The sequence below is a fragment of the Carassius carassius genome, chromosome 38 (assembly GCF_963082965.1).
Source record: "Carassius carassius chromosome 38, fCarCar2.1, whole genome shotgun sequence".
NCBI classification, from domain to species: Eukaryota; Metazoa; Chordata; class Actinopteri; order Cypriniformes; family Cyprinidae; genus Carassius; species Carassius carassius.
The window spans coordinates 12,194,623-12,209,384 of NC_081792.1; the positions used below are offsets into that span (position 1 = coordinate 12,194,623).

Consider the following 14,762-nt stretch of genomic DNA (forward strand, 5'->3'; position numbering starts at 1 on the left):
ATAAATTCCTCTGAGTAAGTTTTGATGGGTGTGAAATCATGAAATCAAGTTTGCTAGATTAAGGGGCCACTATAGATTTCCCAGTGATGCATCTTACCCCAACTGTTTTTCCCAAAGCCCTCTACTGCTCTGTACATTGTTCATTCTCTGTTTTCATCATGCATTTCACAGTATTCCCATTCCCAGAACACCTTTTAAACGCTTCATGGAGGTCTTCCCGGCCTTGGATCTGATCTTTGGTTCAATAAACTTTGTTGAAATGCATTGCATCATCTAATGCACTGAAATCAGCCCCCCTATTTTCTCCAGTTTTCTTGAGAAACTTGGAAAGAGGTTCTTTATGACTCAGAAAGTCCATTAATAGCAGTCTCCCTCTGCTGTCACTGCAGTCTGGACTCTTGTTAGACAGGTCAAGGAATAAACATTGGGCTTTTGAATCAGATTGCCGATTCAGAATTGAGTCAATCCTGAAATTGTTATCCTGTGAGCGTGTAATGATCCGTGTTTAATGGTACATAGGTATTCGGTGAAGAGCTATGCGCCATTTTTTCTGTATGGCATTATAAACTGCTGGTGTAGCACTGTCTGTCAAGACCATGCTAGTGAGAGGAAATTAGCTTATAGCCTTTGGTTTTACAGTACAAAATCAATAGCGCAACTATCAATATTGTGGAAGGACATGCAGAATGTGGCCAAGAATACAAGATGTCGGGAAATGTGGCATTATTTCATGTGAGTGGCATACTGCCGAGGAAGGAGGGAATTTAAGGAAGGGTGAAGCTGAAAGCATGTGGACTCAGATAAAAAAAGCAAAGAACTTATTCTGTTTTTGACATGAAGAGGGACTTGATTTTCAGTGTAAATTGCCATTTAATTAATAACTTTAGACCTTGGTTACGCAGAAGAAATTCGATTCACTTCAAGGTTGCTCTTTTTTAAACTCTGGTCTATTCTTACACATCTTTATGTTTTTCTCAATTATGAGAAATAAAGATAAAAACACAAATGTCACAAATATGTGACCTAATGCCTAATTAGGAGAAATTATGTTTATGATTAAAAAAAAATTTAAAAAGTCAATTACAAGAAATAATTGGAGTTATGATAAATAAAGATAAAAAGCAACTGTGAGATCTAAATTACATAAAATCAAGTTGCAATTATGAGAAATAAAGATAAAAAGTAAATTAAGAAAACTTAATTTCACAATTACAAGAAATAATGTCACAGTTATGAGAAAAAAAAAAACTCTGCAATTGCGAGTAATAAAGATGCAAAAATGAGAAATTCAGATTTAAAAAGTCAAACCTAAAGCCACAATTATGAGTAATAAAGTTTTTAAAAATAAAAGTAACAATTGTGACAACTACAGTTGCAATTATATGAAATAAAGTTGCAATTATGAGAAATACAAATAAAAAGTCCCAATTATGAGAAATAAAGATAAAACTTAGCAACTGTGAGACTGAAAGTAGCAATTAAAAGAAACTAAATAACAGTTGTGAGATATAAAGTCAGATTGTGATCGCAACTTCATAGAATTTGATAGCCATGTTTTCTTTCTTCAGAATCGCTTCCACTTGCAGATGACAACTGGTATCCCACCGTCGGGACTGGTGGAGCTGCTTCTGGCCGTCCTGCAGCGCAGTGGCTGGGAGGAGAGCATGGCGGTGCTTTGCCAAGGCTGGGAGGACGCTGGTCTTCTGGATCTCCTGAAACTCCAAGGCCGCTCCAGCTGGGGACCTTCACACTGGCACCTGCGGGCCGCTCTGAACCTCTCCCACAGCACACCTCACACGGCTAATATTTCTGACTTCCTGTCTGAGCACTTTAATCAGGACCATTCTCCACCCGCCTCTGTCCTGCTTTTTGGGGCCGACCCGGAGTGTGCCTCTTCTGTTTTGCGCAGTGCGCATGACCTGGGGCTGACTTTGCCCACTGTTCATTGGATTATGGGACATCCCCTAAGCCCAGACGCTCTTCATTCAATTGGTCTGCCTTTAGGACTGCTGGCCTATGGAGAGGTCGACCGAAAACCGCTGGACTACTACATTCTTGATGCCCTGCAGTTGGTCAACCGGGCTGTTACTGCGGCAACAGTTGTACGGCCTGATCTAGCCCTCATCCAAAATATGGTAAACTGTTTTGACAAACCCAACAAACACGAGCTGCCCTCATCAGGACAGTACATCGCCAGGTAAATGCATATTCTCTCAGTCTATCAGTCAGCACAATACAAAAAGGTATTAAAAAGGTGTGTTGTGTCAAAAGCAGGGCCTAAAATTAACACTTGCCAAGTGCCAAATGCCTCATTCACACACTGCCGATCGTTTTTTAAAACATACTTGTCAAATGTAGTATTGTGTACCATTATTGAAAAGACAGCAAGCTCAGTTTCTTCCAAAACAGCACACTGAGAACCAAGCTATATATATATATATATATATAAATATATATATATATATATATATATATATAAATATATATATATATATATATATATATATATATATATATATATATATATATATATATATATATATATATATATATATTAAATTACATTTTGTGAACAATGCATTCCAATACATATGCTTAGATTTGTATTGAAGTACAATTGTAGTCAGAGGATGATTTATGCATTAGTGTACGACACACAAAGCAGGGGGTTTCTTGCAGTATTATGAGCCAATTATATTATGAATTCAGTTAGAAGTAGTTTTTCTCTTCAAAGAAGCAACATCAGAGTGAAAAATATAACTAGAACAAATATAAAACAAATATAAAAAAAGCTTTTTAAAGCTGTCTATATCCAAAACAATTAGTGCTTTTACTCCATGAGGCCAGAATGGTTACAGATGCTGAGTTGTTCTGTAATACAGTTAGATTTTCTTTTTCAGTTAGAATACATGGAGCCAATTGTGAGTAACTTAAGCCATTGCACCTGCACGGTTCTCCTGCCCTGAGTATGGTTTGCTAACTAAGCTGAAACGTTAGAAGCATACTGAACTGAGTTCTGATGGAATTGCTGTCTGCAGCTGATACTGTAACTCACTGTTCTCAGAATGTGTCACATGCTCAAATATAATAATGAATTTTACCTGCATGCTGATTGGAGTGGCACAGTGGAGCGGTAGTAATAAAAACCAATTGCAGGAGCCACATCTACATCTACTGGCAACATTTCTGCAAAATGATATTACTGCATGTTGCTTCTTAACTTTTTCGAAGTGAAATATCCAGTGTATAGCACTAAAGCTACCAAAATGGATGAATATGGCATTTTATTACAATGCAGAAATTAAATGTCTGGGGAGTGGCACTAATAGGTTACTGCTAACACGGAAAAAGATGGTAAAAACATGGTAAAAGTGATTTGCGGTCACAACATAGTATTGTGCAAGGAACTGCAAAAACAAAACAAACAAAAAAACACCTTTATTAATTGATAATCTTCGCGTTGTCATATTTTGAATTTGGAATGAAAGTAGTTGGTGTTTCACTGACACTAGTGGTTAAACTGCAGTGAATTGTATCTTTCAGTACTTTAAAAAAAAATTAAAAAAATATGTAGGCAGAGGCATGTTTTTCCATTTAGCGTAGGTTGGCTTTAGTGTGAAGACTTAAATTTCAAACAAACTGCTTCCAAGTAACAAATTTAGGATATAAAAGGTTGTGGGAACATTGTTTTAAAATATGTCTAAAATGTTCAAAAGTCCTGTTTCCTTGTTGTAATTTTAACCCTATTTAAAGGATATGAAAAAGTTGTTCTAATGTTATTTTTACCCAAAATATAATGCTTTTTGACTGTTCCTTTTTAATATTCAAAGAACGTTAAAATGACCAGTTTTCTTGTCATGATTTAGAACATTATTTTAAGTCTATAAAAAATTTTCTGAAGTCTGGAACACACTACAAGACTTTAAAAATCGGAACAGATTTTAAAACACTGAGCGTCATATGCTTACCGACTTTGTAAAAACTGGCCATCATACACTATGGCTACGTTCACACTGCAGGGCTTAATGCTCAATTCCGATTTTTTTTTAAAAATTCGATTTTTTTTGCAAGGCCGTTCACATTTCCAATTAAATGCGACCTTTTGTGATCTCCTGTGTGAACGTGAAATGACCCAGAAGTGATCCGCATGCGCAGAAGAGTACTCAACGGCCAACGACGTCACTCGTTGTTTGCGGAAATAGCTAAACATGGATGTCATAACAACAGTGTAGTCAACAGCGGAGCTCGGTTAGCAATATTAAAGTTATTTAAACAGCATCGTCCGCCATGGTTGTTGTTTATCTTCTCATTCCCGCCTACTTCAACGCAGAATTATGACGTTTGTAGCGTATCAATGACGTACGGGTCGGATACATGTGACCTGGCCGTTCTGACGGAGGTCGCATTTCAAAAGATTGGATACGTATCGGATTTAGGACCACATACCCAAGTGGCCTGGGTCGCATTTGAAAAGATCGGATCTGTGTCGTTCAGACTGTCATGAAAAGATCAGATACAGGTCGCATAGGGGCAAAAAAATCAGAATTGGGTCGTTTCAGCCTGCAGTGTGAACGTAGCCTAAATGACTGATGATCGTACACTACCAGACTTTAAAGTTGTAAAGTTTAAAGTTTAATTTCATACACTACGTGATTTTCTATGAAATCTGTCAACTCAAATCTGCAGACTGTCTCTGACAGCTAGTGGCAACTTATCCAAACTGTAAATCGGAGGAAAATCAGGGTAAAACTTGTGTAGTGTATTTTAGTGGTGTAAACATCAAATATGTCAATAATATATAAATATATCAAATATAAGTTATAAGAATGTACTTTAACAACATTTTTTATAACCTAAAAAAACATTAGTGAAAGTTGTGAGGACACTTCCTGTTAGCCATTGCTAATAAACCGCTGTATAACCCATCTAAATTATTCCATCAGTATTTTTGACCTGCAATACCTGCAAAACGCTTGGTCATGTGACAATTGTCCAACCTCATATTTCATGGTGGAGACTCTAAGATTTGCTATTTTGTGTCCGAAATTAACTATTTTTCAAATAGATTGGAATTTCATACATAAATAATTGGATAGACCAATTAGATTCTCGAAATTCATTAATAATAGCTAAATATGAATAAACCCATCACATTTGCTTTATTATAGTCAAAAGACTAAATTGCTTTGATGTTTTATTCTAAACACTCATCAGTAGAACATCCTACCATCAAGATGAGATGTCCCAAACAGCTAGTGTCATGCTTAAGGACAGGCACATGGCCACTTTCTCATGCTGTGGCAAATTATTGGTGTTTGCCCAGACACTCAGCTGGAATGCAGACATGCTTTAGAGCTTTAAGCTTTATTTATGACTTCCCCTCAGTTGCCTTTCCCTGAGGAGGGATCACTCTTATCAAAAGCTCTGGGACCCGCCTACCATGCAGACCCATCATTTTGTGTGGATCATGGCAGCACTCTGCCACACACCACTATATCTCTCTCAACAAACAGAAGAGAAATGTGGCTCTGTGGGAAGCCTGGGCCTCTCATCCATAGACAGTAAAAGAACTTATCACAACAGGATAAGGCTGAAAATCTGCCAACCAGACCCAAACATATTGCATTATGCCGGACGACTGTGAGGGCATTGCTGCAGGAGATTGATACATACAGTAAGTCATTCGAGACTTTGCCTGTATTGTAGTACTATAAAGGGGAAAATTATCTTGCAATTGCATGCATTTTCCTTACTTTGAGGAGATGAATAAGTGAGGAGATTGTTAATAGTCAACATTATTTTGCCCACATATGACAGTTCCCACATACTGTTGTAACTCAAAATGCTCTTTTCAAGAAATTTACCCTTTAAATTTTGACAGGTAGATTAAGCATGATCATACTGATCGATTACACTCAGTAGTAAGACTAAAACTAAAGGTGACTATAAATTTCAGTAACATGACAGTAGTTACTTGTTTGCAAATTAGTGCATAATTTTTGGGGGGACATGTAGGATTACGCAGAGCAAACCTTCATATGTAACACTGAAATTCATTAACATCTAAAATTCAGATTGTTCCAGTAAATTAACCAATTCCAAAAATAATTTATAGATTATGCTTCACAGAGGTCCTGTGTTGCATTTTTTGATCATCTCTTTTATAGTGAAATATTGGTGCTTTTTTAAATGATGGGGTAATAAAAGTGTCTTCATATTGTAATGAGCAATTTTAGTAACTTGCAGTGTGGCTGTTTCATAAACAAGTAGCCTGGCTATAGATTAAAGGGATAGTTCACCCAAAAATGAAAATTAGCCCATGATTTACTCACCCTCAAGTCATCGTTGACATGTATGACTGTCTTGTTTCAAATGAATACAATCAGAGTTAAATTATAAAGTGTCCTGGCTCTTCCAAACTTTATAGTGGCAGTGAATGAGGTTGAGATTTTGAAGCCCAAAAAAGTGCGTCAAAACAATTTCAAACTAGCTTCAACAACTGTGCACCAATTTGAATATTCAATATAATAGTTTAGTTAAATTATTCTACAGTACTAACCATAAACTAATCCTAACCTAACAGTCTACCAGCACTCTAATGAGAGTTAATTGACATGTTGCAATGTTACTTATTGTAAGTAGAATATCTAAAGTGGACTGTCAAAAGTTTAACCATTAACTATTCAGGATATTTTAAATGTTTTATCATCGTTTCTAAAAATGCTTTAACAATCTCATCCCCTCTTTGCCAGCTCTCTTCTCAGTAAATGATAGATCATAATTTGAGAGTAGAATGAAAAAGGGGTTTTACATACATAGCAACATGTCATTGTCATTGAGCTGAAACACACATACTGTGAATCTAATGTTACGTAGATACACACTGTCAGTAATTTTTTGGCTAAGGTAGGCCATTTTGCTTCCTATGACAGGGAAAATTATGAATAAAGGAGCCAAATTACATGTTAAGCTTTTCTCCTCCGTTTTTCATTAACCAGCACAGCATTAGTCAGATGTCATATCTATTATTTATGACTCCAGACATTAATCTTCAATCTCAATGTCAAAGCATTTCCTTAAGTGACCCAAGCTGCACACCAGAGCAGCAGCAATGCCAACTGAGTGGCTGTAATTCTGAAGAGTGGGAGGGGAGTTCACAATCAAATATATTGCTTTGTAAAAGCATCATTTGTAGTTTACGGTGTTATGGATGCCAGACAGTGTCAGTCGTCCATCTAGGCAATCCCTCTCCCAGGCCTTCCCCCACTGCAGCAGTCACATTTACAGTCTGCTTTGCTGCTGGAGAGGATGAAACTAGCTTATCCTGTATCTGATCCTGTTACTTACTCCCACATGAACCAGAGTCTTTGTCTGGGTAATTTTGCAGGCCTGATTAGCACTGGCCCATTAACTCATGCAGATATATGCCGTAGCTACATCATAAGCATCTTTGTTCACTGATGGCCATTCATTTTTGATTCAGGCACCCATTAGCAAAGATGGTTTCATTATTCTGGAAGGTTCTGCTCCAGTGGAGAAATTCGTCATGAATAGGAATGCTAATGTATAGCTTTCTCCAGGTATTATAGACCATCTCGACCTCTTCCAATCATTATCTGACCCTTGTATTCTTTCATCCTCAGGTTCCTCTCTAATACGTCCTTTGTAGGGTTGACAGGCCCTGTCAGCGTTCAACGCAACCTTTCCCGTGTACACACCTCTCAGAGGGTCCACATTTGGAGTCTGCGCCGTGATGCCGTCGGTCAGCCCACATGGGTGACAGTAGGCAGCTGGGAAGGTAGTAGGTTAGATGTAGAGGAGCAGGGATTATGGCAGGGATCACCCCATCGGCAGCGTACCGAGGGCCAGATGGGCAGGGTAGGCCGTAGATGGCGGGCTGGCTTTCCCCTGTTGGGGAGTCGTCTGCGTGTAGTCACTCTAGTGGAGCACCCGTTTGTGTTCACTCGAGAGGTAGATGAGGATGGGAACTGTCCTGCTGGCCAATACTGTCTGGATGCAGGGACAAATAACTCAGAAACCCTGGACCAATTATACACTGAACGGGCTCAAGGCAACAGCAGCTTCTTGCCACCAGATTTCAGCAAATGCTGCTATGGGTACTGTATTGATCTGCTGGAGAAGCTGGCAGAAGACATGAACTTCGAGTTTGACTTGTACATAGTTGGGGACGGTAAATATGGAGCAGTCAAGGGCGGGCAGTGGACGGGGTTGGTGGGCGACCTGCTGAGTGGGGTGGCCGATATGGCTGTTACCAGCTTCAGCATCAACTCAGCTCGCAGTAAAATGATTGACTTCACCAGTCCCTTCTTTTCCACGAGTTTGGGAATACTCGTGCGCAGTAAGGACACGGCTGCACCCATCGGAGCTTTCATGTGGCCGTTGCACTGGTCCATGTGGATGGGCATCTTTGTGGCGCTGCATATTACGGCACTCTTCCTCACCCTCTACGAATGGAAGAGTCCCTTCGGCATGACGCCTCATGGACGTAACCGTGTGAAGGTCTTCTCCTACTCCTCAGCCCTCAACCTCTGCTACGCCATCCTCTTCGGACGCACAGTCTCCAGTAAGACACCCAAGTGTTGGACTGGACGTTTCCTGATGAACCTGTGGGCCATATTTTGCTTGCTGGTTTTGTCTAGTTACACAGCAAACTTGGCTGCAGTTATGGTTGGGGAAAAGACCTTCGAAGAGGTCTCCGGAATACATGATGCCAAGGTGAGATCTTTTAAGATGCTTGACTATAATTTAGGGTACATTTCACATCAGGAAAAAGCTGTAAAAATATTTTTCTCAATTAAAGAACTGTTGGATTTGGTTTATGTATTTTGTCAGTCTAACTTAACTTCTAGTCTTAGCTTAATCATTCAACAGCATTTTGATATTACATGGAAAAAAAAAATGATTTCCCTAGTGATGAGTTTGTCAATTTACCCTAAACTATAGAATGACCCTCTTACTGTAGTAATAACCTCTAGAAAACAGGTTGCTACCTACTATACTGATTTTGTCTAAATTTAAAATGTTAATATCAAAGTTTTTAACTCTACCTTGCTCTACCTTAACTTTTCCCCTGCCATTGATGAGTTATCTCGCCATTTAGAAGAAAACACTTCCCCACCATTGATGAATTCAAGAGGTGTTTTCACTGGGGGAGGGGGGGGGGTTATTACACATCTTCTGAACGAGTAAAAAACCCAAACCAAAAATAATGTGATCATCAGCAGTAGACAGCATATAAATCCATCAAATATGATTGAAAGTCATCAAAATCGCTGGCGGTGGCTGGCAACTTTTTTCAAAAATCACGGCGGGGAAACAGTTAATGACTCTGTAATGATTAAGACTTCCTCGTCATCGGCAAGAAGGAGGCGGAAACCGGCGGACAATCAAATGAAACTTTAATAATTAAAATAAACACAAAACAGCGCACCAGCCCCTCACGGACGACTGATGTGCACAAAATAAAAACCAAAACACAACTAAAAGCCCAGGCCTGGTCCTCTCTCGTCCTTCACTGTCGTCGCTCCAGTTTTATATCCTTCCATCTCCTCCGTGGGCCTCGAGACCGGCGGGTCGAACAGGTGTAGTTCATCTCCAATCACTCCACCGGCCTCGCTCCCACGTCCCTCAGCCCCGCCCCACTCATCACAGACTCCTTTGTAACCAAGGAGTCTATCCTGACTAAGTCTTATAGTACTTCCTTGTCATTACTTCACTGTTCATGGCATGTCAAGCTAAAAACAAAATGGCTGTTGACATGTGTGGTCTCAGTTTCAATAAATGGTCTTTTTGGACTGGGAAGGAAAATTTGGGTTCTGAAACATACTTTATGTTTACATTGTTATATATCAAGGTTAAACGAGCACTCCTGTAGCTCAAACTGTAGAGCATGCCATTAGCAATGTTAATGCAATGTGTGCCATTCCCATGGAATGCATGAACTGATAAAATATATACTTGAATTCAACTTAAATCACTGTTGGTAAAATGCTTATATTAATTTAATACAAATTATCAAGGAACATTTTTTTTTATAATTTATTTATCATTATATGACTCCATATAGAGAACGCTAAAACAGATACCCTTCTATGTTTACACTAATCTAAGACTTTGCTGTTTTTCGCTGCCTTTGGCCTCAGCTCCACCACCCATCTCAGGGATTCCGATTCGGCACTGTTCGGGAAAGCAGTGCAGAGGATTACATGAAAAAGAGTTTTCCTGAGATGCATGAGTATATGCGGAATTTCAACGAGCCCACCACACCTGATGGTGTTGCCACTCTCAAGTAAGAGATCAACTCACCTAACTGAATGCATTCAGCTAGCAGATGGCAGCAAGTGGTCCTGGTGTAGTTATAGTGCCAAACTCTATTAGCACAAATTAAATTTACAACACATGGAAAAAAACCTTGTGCATACCGATCAATAATTCAACGGCAGTTGCACCCTGTTCGTTACAATGCAAATGCATATGCTGAATATTTTCTCTAACAGTCCTCCTCAGTGACGATACTGCAGGTGTCAATATCTTGGCCAAATGAAGTCAATTTTTGAATATCGCTGCCATTAAAATGCATTGTTTCTCGTATTTGAATACAAGTTCTGAAATTCCCACCCACTGCTGCTCACCAGGCGAGTGGTTGGTTGTCTCCTGCCAGCTGCAGTGCCACAGTCTGTCACACACATGCCAAATTGTGAAGAGTGTGTTTTTGTTTGTTTATTTATTTAAATTGAATTATTTTGGGGCTATATAAAAGAGAGAGAGAGGGGGGGGGGGGGAAGAGAAGAGAGCTGGGATACAAAAAAGGGGGAGAATTAAAAGTTCCTATGCGATTTTTATCTTAAGCCTAATTAACAAGTTTCTTTTCAGTGAAAGTAAACTAACCACACACACACGTGCGCGCACACACACACACACACATACACACACACACACACACACATATATATATATATATATATATATATATATATATATAGAGAGAGAGAGAGAGAGAGAGAGAGAGAGAGAGAGAGAGAGAGAGAGAGTACAGACCAAAAGTTTGGACACACCTTCTCATTCAAAGAGTTTTCTTTATTTTCATGACTATGGAAATTGTAGATTCACACTGAAGGCATCAAAACTATGAATTAACACATGTGGAATTATATATGGAATTATATACATAACAAAAAAGTGTGAAACAACTGAAAATATGTCATATTCTAGGTTCTTCAAAGTAGCCACCTTTTGCTTTGATTACTGCTTTGCACACTCTTGGCATTCTCTTGATGAGCTTCAAGAGGTAGTCACCTGAAATGGTCTTCAACAGTCTTGAAGGAGTTCCCCGAGAGATGCTTAGCACTTGTTGGCCCTTTTGCCTTCTGTCTGCGGTCCAGCTCACACCTAAACCATCTCGATTGGGTTCAGGTCCGGTGACTGTGGAGGCCAGGTCATCTGGCACAGCTCCCCATTACTCTCCTTCTTGGTCAAATAACCCTTGATGCCTTCAGTGTGACTCTACAATTTTCATAGTCATGAAAATAGTAGTCTGTACTGTATATATATATATGTGTGTGTGTGTTTTTTTTTTTTTTTAAGATGCCTTCACATCGGAGATTAATTTAGAAGGAACACGGCAGAAAATATTAACATTTCGAGAGTTGCCGTGTCTCACTTCCTTCAATAATTCCTTAGTAAAGTATGTATGACAGATGTCAGAATTAAGCCTGAAATCACGCCATAGAAGTTGCTTCATTTCATTTTTGAATGTATCATTCAGAATGTAATTGGAAGAGAACTTAAAAAAGACAAACGTCTTCAAAAGAGTCAAAGATCCATGAAGTATTTGAATTGGTGAAAACACTTTAATCCTTTTTTTAATTTTGAGAAGAGGATAAGAGGTATCAGTGACCATGTGTATCGCAATGAAGCAGCAAGGCAATTCTTTTCTAAATTGCATTTTTTAAATTCATGCCACAGTCTGTCTGCTTTTGCCCTGTGATGCCATATATTTTCAGTTATATTTGTACTCCAGATTTCGAAAATGTCATTTTAAAAGAAACTACTGGCGGTAAAATTTTAATAGTTTTCATTTGGAAATAATCATTTTCATATGTACTAACAAAAATATGTGAAAAAAACTGTTCTTATCAATCACAAGTTGTGCTGCTGAATTTGTTGCTGCTGGCTGAACCTTTTGATAAATGACAGCTTTTATTATCATTAAATTAAGTAAGGGTGGGCCGCTGCCCTTAAGGTGTCACTATCCATTAAAAGTCCTTTTTGAGCTCTATTTAGCTTGCATCTAGTTTAGCGTAGCTGCTGATTTATGGCTGCCGCTGCAGTTTATGAACATTTAGCTCAGACAAATGATGTCTGTGTTCCATTTGCACCAGAATGAGATGCACAATCTGACTTATGAAAATCATACTGTGCATGTTTAATGAGAGAGCGTGAATGCATGCCTGTGTGTGTGGTTTTGTAGCCCCTCTCTTTTTATGTTGTGAAGGACAGATCCGCCTCAGCTTGATGCATTTATCATGGACAAAGCCCTGCTGGACTACGAGGTGTCCATTGATGCCGACTGCAAGCTGCTGACAGTTGGTAAACCCTTTGCTATTGAAGGTAAGCAGAATGTACAAATTGAGTTTGAATAATTTCACTGGACAGATTGAGTAGTTTATGGTTTATTTAACATAAGGGATAGTTCACCCAAAACTGAAAATATTGTCATCGTTTACTCACCCTCATGTCAAAACCTGTATGTCTCTCTTTCTCAATGATGTAATGGCGGTCGCCATGTTGAGGTCACATGACCAGACATCCAGATTGCAATAGAGGATAAGAGTTGAAACACACTTGGTCAAAATAAACATACAATCAGGGCCTAAAACGAACATTTTCAAAACTGCCAATGGCTGGTGACTTAATATTGTTAAATTTAATATAATTAATATTAATATAATAACATAAATATTATTTACTGCCCATGAAACTGTATGTGCATTATTTATGTTCTTATTAATATTAATGGTAACACGTTACAATAAGGTTCATTAGTACTTCTAAAGCATTTATTAATCTTAGTTAATGTTAATTTCAACATTTACTAATGCATTATTAAAATCAAAAGATGTGCTTGTTTACATTAGTTAATGCACTGAATTAATTGAGTTTTCATTAACTAACATTAACAGATTACTCCTGTAATTAAATGTATTGTTCAGTGTTTGTTCATGCTAGTTAATACATAAACTAACGTTAACTAAAGGAACCTTATTTTAAAGTTTTACCATATTTTTATTATTATTATAAATATTCAAATGACTAAAGAAATATAACTAATACTACTGAACTGTAAAGTATTTCATAATAATTTTTACAATAATAATAATCATTTGTATTACATATTTATATTATTATTATTATTATTATTATTATTATTATTATTATAACAGTACAATTACAATACTAAGATTTTTTTCTTTGCTTTCCAACTTTAAACCATAGAGCTTTTATTTTGGCAGAAAACATTTTGCTTCTTCTTTGTTGAGAACAGCCAATCTCATTACAGATGTTTTGAGCATGTTGCATTTTCAAATGCATGTTATAAGTGAATCAAACTCACAGCAGTTCTTGTGGAGCAACATTTACTGCGAACCATATTAAGATTACAGCGCTCGAGAAACATGAAAGCACATCAGATTACATATTAATATAACTGTAAAGCATTTACAATTTGATAATTGCGCTAAACCATTTCAAGTTCTCTGACATTATTAGAATAAATATATATATATATATATAATGTTTAATTTATTCTGCAATGCTGAATTTTCGCATCTGGTGCTTGCAGAGTTTTAATTTGAGGCCCTGGACACAATACAACAGTAATATGGTATTAATATACTAATATAAACTATAAAGCATATAATCTAATTTTAATTAAATGAACAGTAGCTTTTCCTATTGTTATTCAAGACAACTTCACTCACTTGAAAAATTCACTGGCATGCAGAAATTTAAACAAATACTACTCACTTTATCTTGGTGACACCTCTGTTAGTGGACATTTACTGTTGTGAAATAAATGAGTCGTGGGAGACAAATAGACCTGAAAATAAAGTATTTCTGTTGTTTTTAATAGAAAATGCTGCTTTTGCATGTGCTAGATCCATGATGAGTTGTTTACGTTCACTGTTATCATTGATAGCAAGTGTAATGCAGCTTTTATAAAATAATACGTTTCATGATTTTTATATGAAACTATTTCAATCTTATCAAGTATATGTAAAAGCTATGGAAGATTAGTCAGAATACCGTATGATTTTTCCCTGGACATTGAGAAAACTGCTGTGTAATGTTATTCACTGACCAAAGTGACTGCCATTAGAAATCTGGACTGCCACCAGGAGGTAGATACAGTGCTTGAGGGGAATAAAGGGAGGAAAAGAGAGACAAATTGGGTAGAATATTCAAACTTCACATTTGCATTTTTTAGAATGCATTAACAAATCCACAACTGACAAGGAAAGAAAAAGTAAGAAGTCAACTTGGCAGAGATCTGTCCTGCTGTCATGCAGGGGAAGCCAATTTAAATGCAAACCTGGGCTGATTTCCTGAGCTGCCTACAGGAAGCACAGATCTTTCCTGAAGGCGAAGCTGAAAAGGTGTGCTGGAGGAGAGAGAGAGAGAGAGAGCGTTGGGTAAAATAATTGTAGTCCAGTCTGTGATATATTCATTTCCCAGGCCACACC

At 37.8% G+C, this 14,762-nt stretch overlaps 1 protein-coding gene across 1 annotated transcript in view; it reads left to right on the forward strand.

The window, feature by feature from the left end:
• The window catches only part of LOC132119331 (glutamate receptor ionotropic, NMDA 3B-like), a 97,637-nt gene that overhangs the window by 54,579 nt on the left and 28,296 nt on the right, over nucleotides 1-14,762 (forward strand). The window contains exons 2-5 of the mRNA XM_059529190.1: nucleotides 1,569-2,197; nucleotides 7,644-8,736; nucleotides 10,164-10,309; nucleotides 12,515-12,630. Coding sequence (XP_059385173.1) covers nucleotides 1,569-2,197; nucleotides 7,644-8,736; nucleotides 10,164-10,309; nucleotides 12,515-12,630 — 1,984 coding nt within the window. The remainder of the gene's footprint in view (nucleotides 1-1,568; nucleotides 2,198-7,643; nucleotides 8,737-10,163; nucleotides 10,310-12,514; nucleotides 12,631-14,762) is intronic.